This window comes from Diceros bicornis, chromosome 4 (assembly GCF_020826845.1).
Source record: "Diceros bicornis minor isolate mBicDic1 chromosome 4, mDicBic1.mat.cur, whole genome shotgun sequence".
Lineage (NCBI taxonomy): Eukaryota > Metazoa > Chordata > Mammalia > Perissodactyla > Rhinocerotidae > Diceros > Diceros bicornis.
In genome coordinates, this window is record NC_080743.1 from 60,028,114 (window position 1) to 60,049,840 (window position 21,727).

At 54.5% G+C, this 21,727-nt stretch overlaps 1 protein-coding gene across 4 annotated transcripts in view; it reads right to left on the reverse strand.

Annotated features, from left to right (window-relative positions):
- Nucleotides 1-2,385: 2,385 nt before the first annotated feature.
- The window catches only part of MEF2D (myocyte enhancer factor 2D), a 33,221-nt gene continuing 13,879 nt past the window's right edge, over nt 2,386-21,727 (reverse strand). For 2 of the 4 annotated variants that reach the window (XM_058539455.1, XM_058539456.1), the window contains exons 2-12: nt 18,998-19,189; nt 18,170-18,373; nt 16,609-16,746; nt 15,360-15,570; nt 15,081-15,137; nt 13,182-13,372; nt 12,662-12,682; nt 11,240-11,369; nt 7,367-7,601; nt 6,592-6,898; nt 2,386-6,255 (exon numbers count right to left, since the gene is read on the reverse strand). In XM_058539455.1, coding sequence (XP_058395438.1) covers nt 6,244-6,255; nt 6,592-6,898; nt 7,367-7,601; nt 11,240-11,369; nt 12,662-12,682; nt 13,182-13,372; nt 15,081-15,137; nt 15,360-15,570; nt 16,609-16,746; nt 18,170-18,373; nt 18,998-19,051 — 1,560 coding nt within the window. In that variant the 5' untranslated portion in view covers nt 19,052-19,189 and the 3' untranslated portion in view covers nt 2,386-6,243. The remainder of the gene's footprint in view (nt 6,256-6,591; nt 6,899-7,366; nt 7,602-11,239; nt 11,370-12,661; nt 12,683-13,181; nt 13,373-15,080; nt 15,138-15,359; nt 15,571-16,608; nt 16,747-18,169; nt 18,374-18,997; nt 19,190-21,727) is intronic. The other 2 variants (XM_058539459.1, XM_058539458.1) reach the window with 2 other exon arrangements.

Below are 21,727 nucleotides of genomic sequence, written 5' to 3' on the forward strand. Positions count from 1 at the left end.
TAGAGAAAACTGGCAGCTATTAGCTCTTACAGCCAATGAACCAGTGGCTGTATCCCATTCACAATCAGGGAGATTGTGAATGCCCAAGGCCACACAGCTGGTAAGTGGCAGAGCTAGGAGTTGAACCAGTTCCGGGCTAAGTCAAGTCCCCAGGTCTCTGTACCGCACCACAGGGGATATGCAGTAGATGGGGCTTCAAGATTGTCCAGGTGTGAATGGATACTCCGTCAGTCAGGATAGGGTAGATTATATTGCAGACACAATACTAAAATCTCTGTGGCTTAACACAACACATTTCCTTTCTATTCACACCAAGTCCACTGTGGTGCTGGACAACACCTTAAGGCAGCTTAGCGATCCAGCTGCTTTAATGTGCTTCCACAGTTCCCACACAGGGAAAGAGCACTTGGAGAATCATGTACCAGCTTTATTTTAGAAGTGACACACATTACTTCCCATTACAGTCTATTGGCCAGAATTAGTCCAGTGACCTTGCTTGACTACACAGGAACTGGGAAATACAGTCTTCTGTGTGTCCAGGAAGGGGAAGAGAACAGGAAATACTTATGGGCAATAGTAATGCCTCCCCAGGATATCAGGGGCGATGCCTATAGGGAATGAGGGGCAGGCCAAACAGTCTGAGGAGCAGATATGAGACGTACAAAGGACAGAGGTTTGGCTCAGGATTTGGATGTTAGGTCAGGGCTGTTGTGGTTACCTCATGGGCATGGGTGACATCCTGCCTATGGCCTCTCACCTATAGCAATGTCTGGGGAAGCTTGGGAACTATAAGGACAGAGGAGAAGAGGACCTCACTCAAATGGCTGTTGGCATGAGGCCTCAGTTCTTTGTCATGTCTCCCCACAAAGCTGCTTAAGTGTTCCATGACATGGCATCTGGCATCTCCCAGAGCAAATGATGAGAGACAGAGAGAGGTGGAATCCATGACTTAGCCTCAGAAATCACATATCATCACGTCTGCTGTCTTTTATTGGTCATTCATACCAACCATAACTCAGTGTGGGGGAAGACTACGCAAGGGCATGAGGACCAGGTTGGGGTAGTTGGAGGCCATCTTGGAAGCTGCTACCACAGGCAGCCTCCAGGGGAGCCTCACCTGAAGGATAGTATCTTAACTCCTTCCTGCTCAGCTCATCTTTCATCTCTGCTGCCGCTGAGGGAGAAGGGAGGTGAAGTCTGCAGTGACCCTGGGAGGGAGGCAGGACTGCTACAGATCACCCCATTTTGCAGATAAGGAACCCAAGGCATGAAGACATTCCGTGACTTGCCCGACCCCCATGTGTTCCTGCAGCAACTGAAGCATTAACCACAGGATGTGGATTTTAGGCATTTGTAGGCCTGTCTCCGCCATTGTATATGGGCCAGTCACACCCAATCTTTGCCTCTGCAGCACCTGGCATGGGCCTGGTACAGAGGAGAGGCCAGACCCTGTTGGTAGTGAGCCAAGCTCTAGGCACTTCCCTCCATTGCCCCTGCATCTGCCCCATGGCACAGGGTGCAGGGAGGCAGGAATAAGAGCCGCCAGCCCCTGCCAAAAGGCACCAGGTGGATGCGCCCTTTGAGATATGTGAGGAGGGCAGGGAGAGGCCCCCTGGCACTGTTAAAGCTTCAAAAGGGAGGGGATGGGGGCCTGCCTGGTAGCATAGCGGTTAAGTTGGCACACTCTACTTCGGCAGCCCAGGGTTTACAGGTTTGAATCCCGGGCACAGACCTATGCACCACTCATCAAGCCATGCTGTGGTGGCGTGCCACGTATAAAGTAGAGGAAGATGGGCACAGATGTTAGCCCAGGGCCAATCTTCCTCAGCAAAAAGAGGAGGATTGGCAAAAGACGTTAGCTCAGGGCTCATCTTTCTCACACACACACACACACACACACACACACACACAAAAAAAAAAAAAAAAAAAGGAAGGGGAAGGGCAGATGCCCCTGCTGGAGCGAACTCTGTGGGGGCTGTGAAGGTGGGATCCATCTGTGCCTAACATGGTGCCTGGGCAAGCTGCTGCTGTGGAAAAGTTTTCAGTAGTTGCAGGTCCTCTACCATCCTCCTCACCCCACTGCACACGGTCCTGTTCCTGACCTGGCCTTGGGTGGGATGTCTGTTTTTCTTATGTCCCAGGATCCTTCCTCCGGTTTCTAACCAGACAACTCTCCTTAGTTTTGGGGCTGCCTCTGCTTCTGACAGAGCACCTGGATGAAATTCTCACCTGAAAACCCCACCTCAGACACCATGAAGAGCCCACCCCGCAGGCTACCCACCTTCTCTCCTGCTAAGGGGAAGCTCTGCCTCTCACTGTGGCAGCGTCCTTTCTTCCCTCCTCAGCCGACGGACCGCACCAAAGAAACCAGAACCCAAGCCGAAGTATCAGAAACGTGTATTCTTTTTCTTTTAATAGTAAACCTCTTTACAACAAATATAGTGAAAGAGTTTTCAAACAAAACTCATAAGAATCTCGAGGACTTAGTCTTTTCTTATTGTGTAGAATACTAAGAAAGCATCACCATACAGCACGAAAAGAAATATTGAAAACAAATCAACAGCCACACACTTGGACTCGCCCTGCCCAGGACCCAGGAGGAGCCCCAGGAGTGTGGGTGATTGTCGGGTTTGGGGGTGGGGCACCTCCATGGCCTGTCCCCCCTCCCTCTCCCCCCCTCCCCGGACCTGAATGGGGAAGACAGAGAGAATCCAGATTCTCCATATAACATTCCATTCCAGCCCCCTCCCCCCATACAAATCCCATTCCTTCTACAACTGCTTAGGGGGTAGAGAGGTGGCAGAGGGGAGGACAGAGTTCCCAGGCTCCGTGTCTCCTCCCCTCTATGAAAGCCTAAATTCACCCCCCATCCACCCCAGGGGATTCCAAAGAGTCAGTTAAAAATATATAGATATAGATATTTCTAGATACACTTTTACATCATTTCTGTCTCTCCAAACAAATAAATAATCAGCAAGAGAAGGTGCATTACTTCCTTCCTGTCCAAGGTGGGGAGGGCTGGTTAAGGGTCAGGGGTCAGTCTCGCTGCATTGAGTGCACTGCTGGGGGGAGGGGAAATGGTGTGTTCCATTGTGGAGGGGGTCCTCTTGCCCACTGTCCCTGAAAGCTGTGGGAAACCTGGGAAGGGAGGGGCATTGGATGACTCCAGTGATTACTTTGGCAAATGCCCAGTTCTTCGGAGGAAGGAGTGGGTGGAAGCAAATTTGGCTTGTGAGAGGAAGAAGAAATGAAGTCCCCACTTGAGGTCCGGGTTCCCAGGGACCCACTCATCTGGCCAGCCAGGAGCCCCCACCCCCAAGAGAAACCTTGGGATAGTGACTTGCAGAAATGTCACATATTCATTCACAGACCACCCCTGCCCCCAGGGATAGAGAAGAAAAGACAAACACATCCACACATGGTAATCTAAAGCCAGGTTTGCCGGTACATGGCAGAGGGCAAAACTGGTGAATATTGCACCGTGAACCGCAGGGGCCCTCACCCCCGCCCCGTGTTTAATGGTGGCCAAGCCCAGCCTACACAGGTGGGCAGACTGACATCGGGAATAGCCTGAGAAGGGAAGGCCAGTCATTCAACGTTTATCGAGCACCCATCATTCAACCATTCACCCATTCAGCATTTACTGAGTGCCAACTCTGTGCCAGGCATTGGGCAAGGCTCTGGGATGCACGCATGCACAAGACTACACCCTGGCTTCTTTCAAGGCCCCAATCACATCTCATCAATTCTTGAAACTCCCTCTAGGAAACTTCAGGAAGACTGGACATGCTGTGTGCCCAATCAGCAGAGGGTTAAGCTGTGAGTAAACAAGGATCACTGCCCAGGTGAGGACAAAGCTTCAGGGAGGAAGAGGAACGTGAGCGTCACGCTGAAAGCAGGACTGGGGTGGGGGAAGAGGGTACTCCAGGAAAGGGAGCTGTGTGTAAATGTGTGGGGACTGGGTGGACAATTGTGCGTGGAGCCCCGGGACAAGTAGGGCTGTAGGGAGAAGCGAAGAGGCCAAATGCCAGATACCCCCTAACTGCAGTATCAACATATCTGAGCGGAGGGTGAGAAGAGGCGAAGGAGCAGGGGAGAAGGGAATGAGGCTCAGGAAGGAGGGTCATGGAGCTGGAAGCCAGGGCTGTGTGGCTGCCACAGCCACCTGTCCCTCTGTAAACAAACACCCAGGCACACGTGCACGCACACACACGCACACAGATGCCCTCAGAGCTCAATTCACACAAAGATTCACGTATATGCCCAGATGGGCTCAGAGACACACAAAGGTACACCCATGCAACCTTACACACACATAAATACAAAGGTACATTCAGTCACACAAATACCAGATGCCCTGGTGAACACACTCAGGTACATGTGCGGTCACACACACCCCTCTGCTTCTGGTTCCTTCCCTGCATCAAGTGTCAGAATACTGCAAGCGGCTGGGTCATAGAGGCGGGCAAAGACAGTCACCTACCACAAAACTGGGCCTTGTCTAACTCTACTTTCCCACTAGGATGAAACCCCAAGGGAGCACTGTACCCCTTGGGCAGAGGAACTGGGCTTATGTGAAGGAGTGCGGCAGACCCCAGTCTGCCTGCCCACGTCACCCCAGGCCAGGCCCCTGAGGGCGGCGGGGGGGGGGGGTGGATCGCAGGCTGGGGGCCTGCCCCCTCCAGTCTGATCTGTGATCCAGCCCGAGGTCTCAGGACCCCACGCTTCGGCTGCCCCCACTGGGGAGGCAGCAGAGAGGGGCGGACTCGGGGGGAGGGGAAGGGAGCAAGAACAACAGCAGAAGAATCTCATCTGTACAGTACAGGCCGTTTGAGTCATTATTATTACAATATACTTTGACAAAAATAGAATCTCATTTCATATCAATACAACAACAACAAAAAAACAGTTTCCTGGACTGTTACACTGCTAATGTTTTCCAAAGGTTGCTATTTACAATTACAGTAGCCAAGAGGGAAGGTGGGATGCGGCCTGGGGTGGTGGGACAGGAGGTAGCGAGACAATGAGGGCGCCAGGAGCAGAGAGGCGGGTCAGGAGCGGAAGGAGCCAGGAGGAGGGCTGGGGAGAGGGGCCAAGGAGGAAAGAAGGGAGGCGGGCCTTCTGCGGACCTCCTCCATACCCTCTCCCACCCTCACACACCACCCCAACGTCCCCTCCCCTGCGGATGTGCACGTGCAAGGAAGAGCAAGTCCCCTCACTCACACTTGCCCCTGGAGGGAGGGGTTCCCGTCCTCAGGCATCCAGGGTGCCCAAGGCCTGCTGGGGCTGAGCCACCTCACTCGAGTTCCTCCCCCCAGTTCTCCCCGCACTTTGTGGCCAGCTTTGCGGGGCTGGTGTCACCGGAGGGAAGGGGAGCTATTGCACTGTATATCTTAGAGAAAACGCTGGGGGAGAGGAACCGAGCTTCACCCCTCACACCAACCCTTCGCCCCTCCTCGGCCCTCTCCTCATGGCTCTGTCTTTCTCTCCAAATGTGCTTCAGAGAGGCCCCCACCTCAAACCCCTCCCCCCAGGCTCAGATTCCCAGGCAGCCCTCCCAACCCTAAAGCTCGGCCAGCACCCCGACACCTTGGGGTGCAGCTCACACAAGAATCACTAGAGTGTACTGTGTGTGTGCAGAGGCATTTGGGGCCCAGGCTTGGGTATTCTGCCCCACGCGCCTGTGGCCACAGGAACAGCCCAGAAGTAGAGACCCTTTTCAGGACCTCTGCCTCACTTTCCCGCCGAAACACAAACCCACCCACCAAGCCGACTTTGGGGTTTCAGTCTATTGTAAGGAGTTTTTGTTGTTTGGTAGTTTTTTTTGGTTATTTCTCTCTATCTGGGGGATGGGGTGGGAGGGCTCCACATGCAGGGCTTGGCACCTGTCCTTTCCCAAAGGCCTATCGGGCCCCCCACCCCCTCCTGCAGCATATGTGTACAACGTGCAAAGTGTCCCTCCCTTCCCGCAAAAAAAAAGCCCCCCTCAGCCAGTGAAAATGGCCGGGGGCGCAGAAAGAGGAGACGGGAGCATCCCCCTCTCCAAAGCGAGAATCCAAATTAAAAAAAATATAATAATAATAATAATATTATAATAATTATACACAAATGTAACCGTCAACAGGACACGGAGCACAAGAAAGGAAGTGGGGGTCGAGCGGAAGGAGCCCAGGACAGGGAGGGGTGGGCGGTGAGATTGTCAACTCTTCATCAGGGAGGCTGAGAGGAGGGGAGTGGGAATCGTCACTTTAATGTCTGTGAAGAGAGGAGATGGAGAAGGGGGTGTGAGGGGGTGGCCCAGGCTATGGGGTATGCGCCCCCACTCCCTCTCCTCGTAGGGCCAGGATTCTAGTGGCAGGGCCAGCCCTGAGGGCAGGAAGTCATTGAGCAGAAGGACTGATGCTGGAGGGAAGGGAAGAGATGGGCCTTCGACAGGGGTAAAAAGGTGTCGGTGCTGCCTCAAAAGTGCTGACGGAAGGGCTAGCTGGCCACAAGGCCTCTTAGGTGGGAGATAAGACAGGTTGGGGGGCATACAGGGCAGTCCCTGGGTGTAGCAGACAATGGCAGACAGGAGGGATGATGCTACAGTACCCAGGTATCGAGCCGCATCCTCTTCACAGCTGAGCCCTCAGCCTCAGGCTCTGGGGCTGGGCGCAGCAGGCCCAGTGTGGGCCCGAAGTCCCCCCGTCCATCATCCCGGTCCCCCGTCTCATAGGAGCCCCCAGCTGGGCTGCTGAGACCGTCGCCAGGCTCAGGGCGGGTGGCCGGGAACACAGCTGGAGGGGGAGGCGCAGGGCTGCGCTCACGGCTTGGGGACACTGGTTCCGACTTGATGCTGATGTGAGGGTGGGTGGTGACCGTGAGAGCAGCACCCACATGGGGCAGGGGGCTGCCCGGGCTGGAGACAGGCGATGGGGATGGGGTACAGGGGACAGAAACAGAGGAGGTGAGCAACAGAAAAAGTGATGGGAGGTCACAAGACAGAGAATGAGAGAGGACAGAGAATAAGATGGAGGATGGGGTTAAGAGGGGAGGGGAGAGACAAGTGGATGAAGACAGAGAGACCAGAAGAGAGAGGGCCAAGGGAAGGGAATAGAAGAGAAATAAGTCATATTAGTTCTCTTTCTATCTCATGTCACCTTCTGCAGTCTGGGGTCCCCCACCCCCACCCCAGGGCTGGCTGAGAAGGGCTGAGGGTGGGTCTCCCAGGCCTGTACAGGGGACTCCAGGGCCGCTACCTGATGCCTCACAGGCTGTCCACTGATGACAGACAACTCTGAAGGGACCCCATCTCTAGAGGCCCCTCCTCTTCCCGCCTCTCAACTCTCCCTTCCCAAACACTCAAATGGCACCCCCAAAGACTCACATTAGGTTGCTGAGAGACACGGGGACCAGGTGGGGCTGCTGCTGAGGTGGCTGTTGCGGCTGCTGGGGCGGCTGGGGCTGCGGCTGCGGCTGCGGCTGGGGCTGCGGAGGCTGCGGCTGTGGCGGCTGCTGGGGCTGTTGCGGCTGTTGCCAGGCGGTGACATTGCCTAGCGACAGCCCCCCAGGCGAACTGAAGGCTGGTAAAGAGGAGAGCTCTGCACTGGTCAACTGGTAATCTGCACGGGGTGGGGGGAAAGTGAGGGTAAGCCGCCTGCAGTGGGAGAGAAAGGACTGAGGCTTCCCCAGGCAGCCACCTCCAGGAGGACCACAGAGATGGGGGGCGTTGTTAATGATAGACGTGAATAATTAAATAAACCCATACAAATTCAGCAAAGATGGCACTCACAGTTCAAGAAACGCAAATCGTAATAATCATGAGGTGCTGTTTTTTAACAGGATGCAAAGAGAGGTGGTTTTTTAAAATAGCGTTTAAATTTTTTTCTTTTTTACCATGTGTAGGTATCACTTTTAGAATGTCAATTTAAAAAAAAAGAAAGAGAAAATGGTAAGCAGGGAAGGTCTCATACATATGTAACTGTCATCTTGTCAACTGCCAGGTCAAGTGCCTTTCTGAGATAGAGGGGAGCCCTGGTAAATGCTAGGTGAATGGGGCGTCCGAAGCAAATTACTGTGACTACCAGTCCACCTTCTGCCAAGTCCCCGAGTCTCCTGAAGACTGTCAGCACATAAAATAAGTAGCAGCAAGGGTTCGAGAAGGGCCTGCAAGAGCAGAGGGGCGGCGAGGGAAACAGGCCTGCAGCACAGCTGGCCAAGGTGCTGGCAGGTTTCCCCATGAGGTAGCACTCATTATTTTCTAAAATTTCTGTCTTTATGAAGAAACTGTGATGTTTGCACTGTCACAGAACAAACAGAACAATGAAATGTTTCACAATTTACACAGCACTATTATGTTTCATGTTGCATCCTGTTTGGGACAGTTTAGAAAATGTCTTCCCTGAGGAACACAGGGCAGGCGACGGGGCTGTGGTGGTGAGGGCATGAGCAGCCCCCAGTCATCCCAGCAAGCTCTGACTCAAGGGGTCACCCATTCCACCTCTGTCTTTACAGGGAGGACAGTATTATCTGTGCAACAGAACAATCAGGTGAAGGGCACGAGCGATGAGGTCAAACTTCCTGGCCACCGCCACTTACAGGTCATGTGACCGTGGGCAGCTACTTACTCTGTGTCTATAAACTGGAGGCAATAATCCTGCCTGCACCACACAGCTGTCGTAAGGACTGAGTGAGTTAATACACACAAAGCGTGTAGAACAGTGTCCGGCACGTAGTTAATACTCAAAAGATGTACCTATTGTTGTTATTAATTTACAAATGAGGCAAGTGCAGCCTCAGGTTTGAGGTGCTCACCCCAGGGCACAGAGAAAGCCAATGGCAGAGCTCAGACGAGACCCCAGGCCTCCTTATTACCTTTGAATTTCACCCCAGAGATGGTCCATACTTGCCTCTGGTCTCATAACAACGTCAGCCAGGAGCTTTGTGATGCTTATATTTAAAAGCAGAGCAAGGGTAGAAAGGGGCCCCTAGGACCAACTATTTCCAACCCTCACTTTACAGACAAGGAAGCCAAGCCCAGAACAGTACAGTGCCTTGCCGACCCCTCAGCGAGTCAGTGGTAGAGACTCAACTCCCAGGCCTGTACTTTCTACCATACTCCAGCCCTATCTACCCGGAGGCTTGCCTCCTGGGGCCAGGAGGAACATGGCCCACAGGCCACCTGGCAGCCTATTCGGTCTGCCCCTAGAGTGACCACAGCCAGACCTCTGCCGCCAGTGTCAACAAGGGGTCAGGCCCATCCCTTACCCAAGACATTACCGTAGCCAGATCATCCCCAGCCGGAACTTGATCTGGGGCCAAGGACTGTAAACAGTGAACAACTTAACACTATCGTGTTCGCTGGGGTTTTGTTTATATACCTAGGGTCACCTGAAAAACACCTGCTGTTTAACCTGAGGTCTGCTTAACTCCTCCTGCAGCTAGAGGAACTGGAGCCCTGGTTTCTGAGAGGACGTGCGGAAGCCCGCACGCTTCCCAGCAGGGCTCCAAGGTCAGGCCCAGGGTCAGAATCTGCTTTCACACCAGAGTGACAAACAGTCTAAAGTCTAGCCTGGCTGAGCACCTGTCCCAGGTTCATGGACACCCTCTAACCTCCCTCTTGCTTCACAAAGACTGGGGGGGACCCAAGAAGATGACAGAAAACCACCACCATGGAATTCCCAAATAAACGAGAGCTCCCAAAAAGTGGTCTGTGCTGCCCTCTGCCAACCACCCCCGCCTGCCTTTAGGGGCCAGCTTTTCTAGTTGGGCCCCAGAACCCCAGCTGGCAGGGCGGGAAGAGTGTCAGAGACCTCCTGTCCACCCACACCTCTTACACCTGAGGAGACTGGCAATCTGAAGAGGTTCTCTCTGAAGCTGCCGGAGGACATAACATCCCAGGAGTGGGTGCACGCATGGGAGCACACACAAGGGACAAGGCGCTTACAGACACCTGGATGACAAAATCTGGACACAGACACACATGCCCGAGTCTTGCCCCTCAACATGAGGCTGTTCCTCCAGCTCTCTTACCTGCCCCAAGGGACTTTCCTATGTACAGGGCTGGGTTCTGGATTTTTACTCATCGTGAAGAGGTGGGATTTTGTGGATATCTGTACTGGTGTCTGGGACCTAATATGGTTCAACTCTGGAATGGGGGCTTGGGGAGGAGGGAGAAGTTTAGGGGTCTTTTGGTCTAGTCAGATCTCATCCCAAAACAGCTCTAACGCAAGCCATTCACAGGTGAGAGCATCTAGGGAAGGGCACAGGTCTCTTCAGTGGGAAAGAGACCAGCTTCCTTGGCCACAAAAATGCTCTGAAACAAGGTGACAAGGCATTTTCCGCTGGGAAGTCCACTCTGACACTGCAGCTTGGCGTGCAGGGAAGGATGGCTCAGAGTGTCACAGGCTGTTCTTGGGAGGGTGTGGGTGGGTGACACAGGCCAGGACAGCCCTGGGGACCCAGGACGGCCCAGGTACTGGGTGTCCTGTCTGAATTCTTCTACTTAAAGACCTCTCCCATGTCTCCAAGTGACTCTTCACCTTCAGAGCCCTCTCCCCAACCTCATCAGTCTTCCTCTTCCCCTCCTCTCTCATCACTCCACCACCAAGCCAACATCGGGGTGAAAGATCCCCTTCCTCCTCCTCCCCACTGCTCTGGAGCCCCCACGTGGCTTTCCTAGGAAGCTGGATAAATCTTCCTGACCATGCGTCCTCTCTGGCCTCCTCAGCCTCCCTGTCTCTCCTCTCCCTCATTCCTTCATCTCCCCCAGGAAGCCTTGCTGAACTGACCATGTCCCCCTCCCCACTCCTCACCCTTGGTTGGCCTGAATCATCTGCTCAGCCCACCTCTGGCCTGGCTCCTCCTCAGATGGGAGAGGCCCCTAAGGAGAGGGCCTCCTTTCTCCATTAGGTCCTATATTCAAAATAAGGGATACCCAGTTAAATCTGAATATCAAACAAAACAATGACTAATTTTTTAGTATAAGGATGTCCCAAAGACATACTTCTGCTAAAGTATGTCCCAAAGACATCCTTATGCTAAAAAATTAGTCACCGTTTTGTCTGAAATTCAAATTTAAGTGGACAGGCCATGTTTTCTATTTGCTAAATCTGGCAACCTTAATCAGGAAGGGGCTTCCCCAAATCAATTGCCTTCCTCAGACTGGGGCATCTCCCAGGGAACATCTCATCTTCCGTCTCTGGTCCCACCTCTCTCCCAAGGCCAAGTGCACACAGCTACATATCACACAAACACTCACCTGTGTTGTAGGCGGTGGGCATAGAAGAGAAGGGGAGGCCTTGGCTGAGTAAACTCGGTGTTGCCACGGAAACCACTGGGGTGGTGAGCGAGTGGGTAGACTGGGAGACCCCAAGGCGCTGGGCATTGTTCTGCAGGAGAAAACTGTCTGTCAAGAGGTGGAAGATGGGTGGGCTGCTTTATCCCGGCCCTCCATTCCAAGGCCAAGCTGGGGTCCCTGAATCCCAAGGCTCAGGTGGGATGCCTTCGCATGGAGGCCTCCCGTAGATACACAAACACACGCTGATGCATTCACAGAGACACCGAGAGCCATGGAGAGAACGTGCACAGACAGATCCATTTACACCTACACACGTGCAAAAAGCAAGGCGCATATGCTGGCCCTGTGGCCCCCACACCAACCCTGGGCCCAGTCTCCTAGGGTAGAGTGAGACAGGGAGAGACATCATTCTTCTCCTGGCTAGTCCCTCTGGAGTCTACTCCCCATCCATCACACTGCAGCACACGCCCTGGTAGGAGTGTGCTGGCATCTGCGAGCGGAATGCGGGGCCTGGCGTGGCGTGTGCCTGCGTGTATGCACACACGTGTGTGGGGCTGTCAGCTCCATCTGCCGCTGAGTCACTTGTTTATTCCAACTCCACGCTGGGGCCGAAACTGCCGCCGTGTTGGCCGCCAAAGCCTGCCTGCCTTTTCCAGCCTCTCTGGCCTCCCGTCAGGGAGCTGGGGAGGGAGGAGCCCCCCACCCCACTCTTGGCTGAGGGTGAGTATGTAAGCGTGTGTGTGTGAGAGAAAGAAAGAGCGGCTGTGTATGCCTCTGAGTGCCTGTGAGACGGGCTGTGTGCAGGAGGGAGCACAAGGGAACAGAGGGGAGGTGGGGAAGCCCCCCCATCAAGGAAAACTCCGGCCTTGCCTTGGGCCTTAGCTTCCCCTAGAAAACTGATTTTACTGTCCAGCTGGCACCCCTTCTAAGGAGGTCCCTGTCTTGGGCTCCAAGAAAGCTCAGTGGGCCTGAGTGGAATCAGAGGGCAAGTACGGTCCAGCCCTTGGTCCAAGAGCCTAATCTAGGCATCTTGGGACACATCGCGATGGGATCTCTGAGGCCTGGGGTGGGCCCACTGCCCTCGCACACACACGTACACACAGAGAACGGTGTGTCTGTATGAATGTAACATCACACAAAGACATCCACATACACACAGCTACACACACATGCATGTCTAACCCCTCATCCCACCCCATTCACCTCTGTATCCCACTTGACACTGAGCACAGCTCCTGGCAAATAACCAAATAAACAAACAAAGCACACTACACACACAGGCAAAAGGACAAGGGCACACACATACTCCATGCTGGGGGACCACAGAGCAATGGGCTGACCCAGAATTCAAAGCCACAGCAAACATCTCACAGCCTCACTTACCAGATCTAAATGGTCCTCAGTCTGGGAGCAGAAATAAAACCAAGGGGATGGTTCAGTCTCTAGCCTCTGCCCTCCCCTCACACCCCTATCCCCATGGCCATGCCATTTATCTCTTTGCATAGGAGCAGGATGGCTCTCCCCATCCTAAGACAGAACTCTTCACTGTCCTGACTGATTTCCAGAAGATGCCACATCCCTATGTCCACCAGTTAGGAAATCCTCAGTCTAATTCCCATCCCTCCGCTGTAATGGCAAATCCCTCCTATCATCCTCCCCATCACAGAACCTTCTCTCCCACCTCCTGTCCCTTTTTACTGCCCTTGAGGCTGGTACTTCTGTGTTCCAACCTCTTGTAAGGCCCTCTGAGAAGAAAAAGCTCATGAAAAGCCATGCGTCCATGCTCTCTCTGGGGAAGTCCTAACTGCTGGTTAACCTTCATCCCTCTTGACGGAGGCTGGCTCTCTCCTCCCTCCCCACCCTCCCATCTCCCGCCCCACCCCTCCACCTGACACCCACTCACCAAGTGATGCATCAGCCCCTTCCCTCCCTGGGAAGTGATGACCCTCAGGTCGGGCTTGCGGCTGGGAGCTCCAAGCTGGGCGCTGTGGGTGGGTGGGGGCGGAGACTTGGCAGGGATGACCTTGTTTAGGCTGTTGCCATTGGCCACAGGGAGGAGGCCAGGGGAAGCCCGAGCACTAACGTAGCCATTCCCTGGGGAAGTGAAGAGATGAGGGTAAAAGAGAAAACATGGACCCACCCCTCAGCCCTATTAACGGTCCCCATGCCAGTACTTCTGTCACCCAGAACCTCTCAAAGCCATGCGCAGGCTTTGAGGGGGTGCAGAGCTCTCTGATTCTCCCCTAAAACCACCCTGTCTTGGAGTAAGGGGAGAACAGCCCTTATTCCTAAATCATTGGGTTCATCCCCTGCCCTGCCTCTAAGCTATGTGTGATGAGGCTGGGTGGTAGGAGCTCTGAGGTTGTAGGAACAACTGGAAATGGAAACCACAATGGCCAAGAGGTTCTTCTGCAGCCAAGCCTCTCCCTGCCTTTTCTCTTCTTTGGTCTCCACGAACAGGAAGTCCTGCACCTTCTGATCCCACAACCTGCCCCCAACTGGGGCACAGGGACCCAGGTTGGAGAAGGGGTGGTGGCCTAGAATTTGGGCCTCGATGAGGATCCTGGTCACCAGGGCAAATCAACCACTCAGACTGCTCCCTTTGCCATGAGCTGGGGATGCTGTGATTTGGACGAGCACATGACGGGACACCCGCAGCTCTGGGGACTATAAGCCATTCACTGGTGGTGGTGTTGTTACTGGCACCAGGGGATTGATTAACACAGCCACCACTATAATTAGACTGGAAATAACAAGCATAATAACTATCTTTTACATTTGTTCCACACTCCACAATCTACACAGGGCTTTCACACACATATTATCTTATTTATCCTTCAAAATGGACAGGACATGTATCATTAGCCCTATTACAGAAGAGAAAACTTGAGACCTGGTTGGCAGAGGTGTAATGACTTGTGCAGGGCCACAAAGCTTTCCACATGCTTGGCTTGAGGGCGGATAAGTATCACTGTTTCCTTAAGGTCTGCAGGCACTTCTTTGGCGCTCTCCTTGGAGAGGGAAGGGTATTCACCCATTCCCCTATTTCCTGACCCCAGTACATAATTACTGCCACGGGAGTATTAAATGATGCCTAGGGCTAAGCTGGGGGATTCTAAAGCTCAGAGATGTGCGGGTGACCACAGTCAGAAGTGTCACCTTGCTCTGTCCCCTGAGAACACTCTGTTGCCCTGGAAGTGTGTAGCTGTCTCCATCCCAATTCCCGGATCACTCTGGGAATGGCAGGAATGTCAGGGTGACGTCAATGGTGACATTCGAAGTCATAGTCACCAGCCGGACAACGGCACAGGGCAGGAGGGGGCTGTCAGCTGCTGGGGATGGGGGGATAAGGGGAGAACAAGCTTTCTTCTGTGGCTTATAGATGTGTGCTCACAAGTGCACATCTAATGTCTGGATATTTTCATGAGAGTGAGAATGTCTGCATATGCGCAAGCCCGTGCCTATTGTCTGTCAGCAGCGCCAGATACTCGCATCCTCCACATCCCAACCAGACGCCCTCACTCCACTGGAAAAGCTTGGATCTTCTCCTCCAACTAGAATTGTTGGTCCATTCTCACAGTTTGCTCAGAATTCCCTGAGCCTACATCTCTGCTGATCATCACCAATCACTGCTACAAGACAAAAAAATGCCAGGGCTTAAAAATCCTCAGACTCTATATCTAACTCAGGTCTTGGGATCTTCTTCTCCTCTAATCCAGGTCCTTATTGGTCCCTGGACCCCTGAGGCCACTGAGCAGGCAGACCCTAGCCCACCCCCAGGCAAAAGGGCCGCTGCACTCACCGACAGGGCTGGGGCAGGCTCCGTTAGCACTATTGAGGTCTCCCCCCAGCATGGCCCCTGAAGGAGAAACAGAACCATGACGAGCTGACAGGACACCCCCAGCCAGAGTGAGTCTTAGGGACTCAACAGGGGAAGGAGTCATAGTTCCCTCCCTCAGGAGCCACAAACATGGGAGATTGCTGTGGTGGGTGAAGGGAAACACTCATTGTTGAAAACAGAATCTCAAAGTCCCCACCTCACCTCATTTCTACCTCACCTACTCACCCATCAGCCCCTCACCTGCACTGGCTGGCCGCTGGGGCAGGCCAGGAGACACACTGTTCCTCTGTAGTGCTGGCTGCTGGGGGGACAGGAGCCGTGGGTCCGTGAGGGATGATGTCACCAGGGAAGGGGTGACCAGGGAGCCGCTGGGATTGCTGAACTGCAGTGAGCTCTGATTGGACACGGGCACCGTGACGGGCATGGCAAAGTTGGGGGCTGGGACAGCTGACTAAACAGAAAATAGAGAGGCAGGGTCAGGTCCAGGTGACCCGTCACCCTGGACCCACTCAGCCTGAGAGGGCAGGCAAGGGTTCTTCTAGTCTCTGGGCTGTGCATCCTAGGGCCAGCAGCTTGATCTCTCTGCCCTGGGCCCTCCTGGAGCCCTGCCTGCCACTCCCACCAAGAAAGTCCGTTGGTGGGACTGCTTTGGGATCCAGTTCTGGCCCAGAGAATGAGAACAAGGCTCTGTTCACTGCAGACAGGACCTGGAACCCCCCTAGTGGAGGTGGGTTAGTCCTCAGCCAGGCAGGACACACAGGGAGCAGGTTAGAGGCCCTGAGTACAGACCCAAATTCACACACACAGCTGCTACAGGCCTGCGCCATGGGCGAGGACATGATTTCACTTGCAGTCTTGCACCCATCCAGCCTGCTGCAGAGGGTGCTCACCCCACCTCACTGCCTTCCCCTTCAGCAATCTCTGCCTCCCCTAAACAATGCTACAGAGTATCTTAGGCTGGGGGTGTCAGACAGGCCCAATGGGGCCTGTCCCCCAAAAAGATCCGGACAAAGAGCACATGCTCTACTTTCCTGTCATCTAAGGATCTCAAGTCATCTACACACTTCTTGCTGACGAGGGGGACATTCCAGGTCTCTCCTGGCTTATGCTCCTTCCAAGACAAGTCTCAGCAAGTGTCACAGGTTTATCATGACCAAAGTCAGAGGTTCCTCAGTGGTCACCAATAGCCCCAGCATGGCTCAGAGCAGAACATCCATCAGAGGCAGCCGAGGGCCGGGGCGGGGCGCGAAGCCACACCATGCACCACAGGGAGGCTCTCCTCCATGCGACTACTCACGGCCAGTCTATAACTCTGCATCATTTTATCAAACTCCTCGTCTATCTTTTTATATTTCTCCTCCGTCTGGGGGGTCAGGGCAAACACCTCGTCCACCTCAGGGCTCTCACATTCCCTGTGCTTCTTGTGCAGCGCCTGGGGGGGAAGGGGCCGGGAGGGGGGGCCAACAGAGAGAGAGTGAGTGGGGCTCACCCCATAGCGCCGGAAGAGCCCGTCGAGCTCCTCGCTGGCGCGCCGGTACTTGTCCTCCAGCAGGGGGCTCTGTTCCAACGAGTCCTCCCCGTCGGGCTCCGGGCTGTCGCAGCCGTTGAAGCCCTTCTTCCTCAGGGTCTGTAACCGCACCACTACCGTCAGGGGGGCTGAGGGTCCTCCCCAGCCCGCCTCCCTGGAGCTCCTTCCAGCCCTTCCCTAAGACCCTCCTACTTTTCCCCAATCTCCTTCCTCAGGGTTCCCAGCATCTCCCCAGCCCCCTCCTTCAGTGTGCCCCATCCCCTCCTGGGGCATTGTGTGAAGAAGCGGTTGGTGGGGGAGGCATCAGAATACAGGGGTCACATGGAATGTGGCCCTAACCCAGGGAAGGCACTTGGCACAGAGACACGTGCTTCTAAGGTGATACGTGGGGAGGGGGCTCTCTGGGGGATGGGCTGAGGGGCTGGTGCCCTGGGCCAGCCCTGGCCTGACCACTCTTTGGTGAGCACCGGCCAGAGGCACAGAGAGTTCCCCAGGTGAAGACATTCAATGCTGGCTTTGCCCAGCTCAATCCCTGGGTTCTGCTTAGAAGAAGAGAGAAACAGAGGGAGAGAGAAAGAGAGAAATAGAGGGAGAGAGAAATAGAGAAACAGGGGAGAGAGAAATAGAGATGGAGCAGAGAGAGAGAGGAATCAGAGTGAGAAAGGCAAAGAGGGAACTGGCATTTCTTGAGTCCCTACTCTGTACCACCCTGTATGCTGTCCTTGCCTAGAGGCCAGAGCTTCTCACGTGCATGTGTCCACACAAAGCAGGGACACACCTGCTGGGTCTGGAATAGACCCCAAAGCTGCCCTCTCCATGCTGAAAACAGCTTCAGAGATACTAGTCTATAAAATGAATGCAAATTTTACATTCTAGCCCAGAGTAAATCTGTTTTCTGTAATATAAAAATAAGGGAATTTCCTCCAAATCTCTGAGTTAAAGCCTCACTCCAGGAAGGCAGGCCTGGGGCTTCCAGGCAGCCTCTTCCTCGCCAAAGTTCTGTACCTCCAAGGCACACAGACCTCAGTGGGTGAAGCAGGAACAGGGACCCACAAAGGGACAGAGACAGAGCAGGAGAGATGGAAACAAAAAGGGAGACAAAGAAAGGAAGAGTCACATGCAAGAGCAGACCAAAAGATGGAGAAGGGGGAAAGAGACAGAGAGAGAATCTGAAAGAAGACAGAGCAGAGAGCTGTCATGTCATGTCTGACAGACATCCAGAAAGGCTCTCAGAGAGGGCTGGAGTGGGAGTGCGCTGGGTGGGCAGCCTCACCTGACATCTACTCACTGCCCCTCCTTCCTCCGCGGGCCCAGGGTTTGTATGACAGGATGTGGGTTTATATCTGTGTGCACACAGGTGAGGGGCTAAGAGGCGCAGGTGTACACATGTGTGCACACAGGCGAGGGGCTAAGAGGGGCAGGTGTACACGTGCATGTGCACAGGCAGGTCCGCATATGCGTGCTGCACGGGCACGTGATGTGCAGTTGGCGGCAGGGGTGGGGCCCGGGTGTGTGAGCCCACCTCAATGATGTCGGCGTTAGTGCGGCTCTCGTGCGGCTCGTTGTACTCCGTATACTTGAGCAGCACCTTGTCCATGTCGGTGCTGGCGTACTGGAACAGCTTGTTGGAGTGGTTGAAGATGATGAGCGCGATCTCACAGTCACACAGCACACTCAGCTCGTATGCCTTCTTCATCAGCCCGAACTTCCGCTTGGTGAATGTCACCTGCAGGGGTGTGGCCAGGTCTGGCTCAGTCAAGGCCTGCCCAGGAGTCCCAGTCTACAGGCAGCTGGACATAGCCCCTGCCTTGGGAGTCCCCATTCTCAGGGTGACACAGCCTTGTTCTCAGGAACCCCTGGTCTGGGGAACAAACAGGCCAAGACCTCTCTCCAACACATGGCAGAGACACGGCCCAGAGCCAACTCCCTGAAGGGAGAGGATTTAGATGGACAGAACTCCACACCTCTGTGCTTGAGGCTATGAAGAGGTCAGGGAAGGAGGAGAGAAGGTCTCCCTGGCTCTTCCCCTGAAGTAGGAAGAGGGGAAGCATCCATCTTGGGAAAGGGGGAGTGCCCGGGCACGGCCTGAGACTTGTACATGGCTCCTGGGCAGGAGCACAGGTCTATTTGGCTGCAGCAGCAGATGAGACTCAGAGTTCTGGGACACAGGGTTCCAAGAGCTGCAGGGAGATAGGGGCTCTTCTTCTCCCAACTCAGCCCTTCCCCTTCCATAATAGCCTCCAGAGCCCCCTTCTTCCAGGAAGCCCTCTTGGGGTGGCTGAAAGTAGTGGAGGCAGAGGCCAGCTCTCTGCCCTCACCCACTCTCTGTGTGGCTCCAAGACCTCCTCACCTGTCGGTTCCGCTCATCAGTGATTCGCTGGATCTGAATCTTTTTCCTCCCCATCTTCTCCGGGGATCCTCAGTGCCAAGGAGGGGAGGGGATCGCTGGGTGGTGGGTCTCGGCACGTCTTACACTGTGCTCATGAACGGTCTGGGACCAGCGCTCAGTTCATGGTCTGCAGGACACCTTCTGCACAGCCTCCTAGGAGGGGTGGTCACGAGAGGACTGTCAGGCCTGGCAACCCTCAGCCCTGCGCCTTGAGCACACAGGCCAGGCTCACACATCCCTGTGAGAGGCCCGCAGCATCAGAGCCCCATCCTCAAAGTGAGGAAATGGTGGCGACCTGAGGCGATGGCATGCCACAGCCAGGCACAAGCTGGAACTCACACTCAGGGCCCAGGACTCTGATCTAGGCTCTTTCCACACCATCACTACTGCCCTCAGGTCCTAGGTCAGACAGAGTATGGGGAGCTCCCTGGCTTCTAAGGGTCTAGGTCCTAGAGAACGGCCCCCCCCTCCCCCTCACTTCTTCTCCCCAGAGCCTGCCCAGAGTACAGACACCTGGGTTCACCAGCTGCCCCTCTGGCCTAGAATGGTGCTTCCCGTTCTGGAGCCTGGTACAGAGAACGTGCTGAGTGAACACCTGCTGAGGCTGTGAACAGCTAGCACAGTGTACCTAGTGCCAGGATGGGAGTGCTCTGGGGCCCTCGACTCAAGAACATACCAGAGCAGGTCCAGAGCAGTGGTCGTCATACTCATCTTATGGAACCCTGGAGCCTGGAGTCCCAGCGTGGGGCTGGGGCTGCAGGACCCCTATTTCCCTTCAACCAGGGCTCCTCCATGCCAATCCTTTACTCAGCCTTGGCCTAAAATTTTTGTTTGAAGAAAGGGTTCTGCTGCTTTAAATAAACAAAATAAATAAACCACCCCTCTAGACCAGAGGTCTGTAAATTTTTCCTGTAAAGGGCCAAACAGTAACTATTTCAGGCTTTGCAGGCCATCCAGTCTCTATAACTACTCGACTGCCAGTGTAGCATGAAAGCAGCTGTAGACAACACATAAACAAATGAGGGTGGCTGTGCTCAATAAAACTAGATTTATAAGAGCAGGCATGGCCAGATTTGGCCCATGGGTCATAGTCTGCCGACTCCTGCTCTACAGGAGGGCCAGCTCTAGAACCCAAGTTCGGTCTGAGTAGTGCTTCCCAACCTTGTTCACCGTGAAGCACACAGAGAAAGTACAGAGCCTAGTCACTGGCAGCCTGGGGATGCAGGCACCAGGCGGAGGGATCCCTGTTTCAGTACACCTATAAACCAATCATGGCCCACAGAGCCAGGGTGGGAAACAGAGCCCCTGCACTGGACAACTCCAGGATGGGAGGGGGCATGGGGATGGCAGTCCAGCCTGGGCCAGAAAAGCTACCTGCTCTCAGGTGTGGGCAGTGCCCACACAGGCTGGGTGAACCCTCGGGGACTGGAAGGGCCCAGGGTGGGATGGAGGCATGAGATGACCCCAGGGTCCCTCTAGCTCTGTGATTCCAGGAGAATCAGAGGTGGAGCCTTCTGGGAGATGGTGGAGGGCAGTGAGCATGGAGTCCATGCTTTCTCAAGCCACTCTGATTGGGTCCTGAGAGGTGTACGGCCCACAGAAGTCCAGCCTCCCCTCCAGAGTTCCCCTTCCACAGAGCCCCTGCCAGGGCCCCACTGCAGAGTCCAGAAAGGTGAGCTCTCACCTCCCCGCAACCTAACCTGGGCAGAGGTATCCAAGGAGCCTCTGTCTGACCTCCCCTCCAACCTGGGCAGAGGTGTCACTGGGGTGTTTGATGACAGACACACCTGTCATTAGGAACCCCCTCCCCAGCCCCCATTTCCAAAGGCTGCTGAGCTTCCTTGGAGCCTTTCCAGCTCCACTCAACTGTGGCCCCCACGGTACCACAGTAGATGCCAAAGTTCAGCCTTGGCATCTTGGCCATGGAGGGAAGGGGAGGGGATGGCAGGGACTCTATGGACTTGGGAGGAGCCAGGACTGTCCCCTGGGCTTTCCCTAGCCCGGCTGGAAAGAGAGCTTCTGCTTTGTCCAGATATCTTCAGAAAACAATGTGCTCCCTCCCTACACCTAGAAGGACCCTCCATCCCTCTCTCTCCCCAGAGAGGGATCCCAGAACCTTCTTCCTCTCTCTGTTGTCCTCAAGATGCTCCATAGGCCTTGAGCCTCCTACTGTTCCCCCTCACATACCCCCTAGGACAATACCAACACCAGCCCAGCCAGCCCCGAGTGGCCCAGCAGCCACCTCATTCCTTGCCTGTGACCCCCACCTCTGCCAAACCCCCACTGCAAAGGCCCCGCCCAAGGATTTCAGCTCCCCTGCTTCCCAGTGCAATCCAAAGGCTGTACTTTCTAGAGCTGCAGTGGTACGGGCTTGGCAGGTAAGGTGGGGAGGGCACACTAAGGGCAAGGGGGGGCAAAGAAGAGAGCTTTTAAACAGGATTCTCTGCTGTTGAAATCCCCTTGAAACCCCCAATCTAGACTGGCAAATGCAGTCACTGTTGCACTCCCCCAGCTTATAGCATCTACCTTCCCTCCCCCTCCCACTTTACATCTCCCACTGGCCACCTTTGGTTCATAAGCAAATTCCTGCCGAGATGTAAACTCTCTCAGCTCATGGCCAATACCCTCTTCCTCCAAGTTGGGAGAAAATCCTCTCTCTGCTCTCACGATCCTCAGAAAAATCATTCCTGC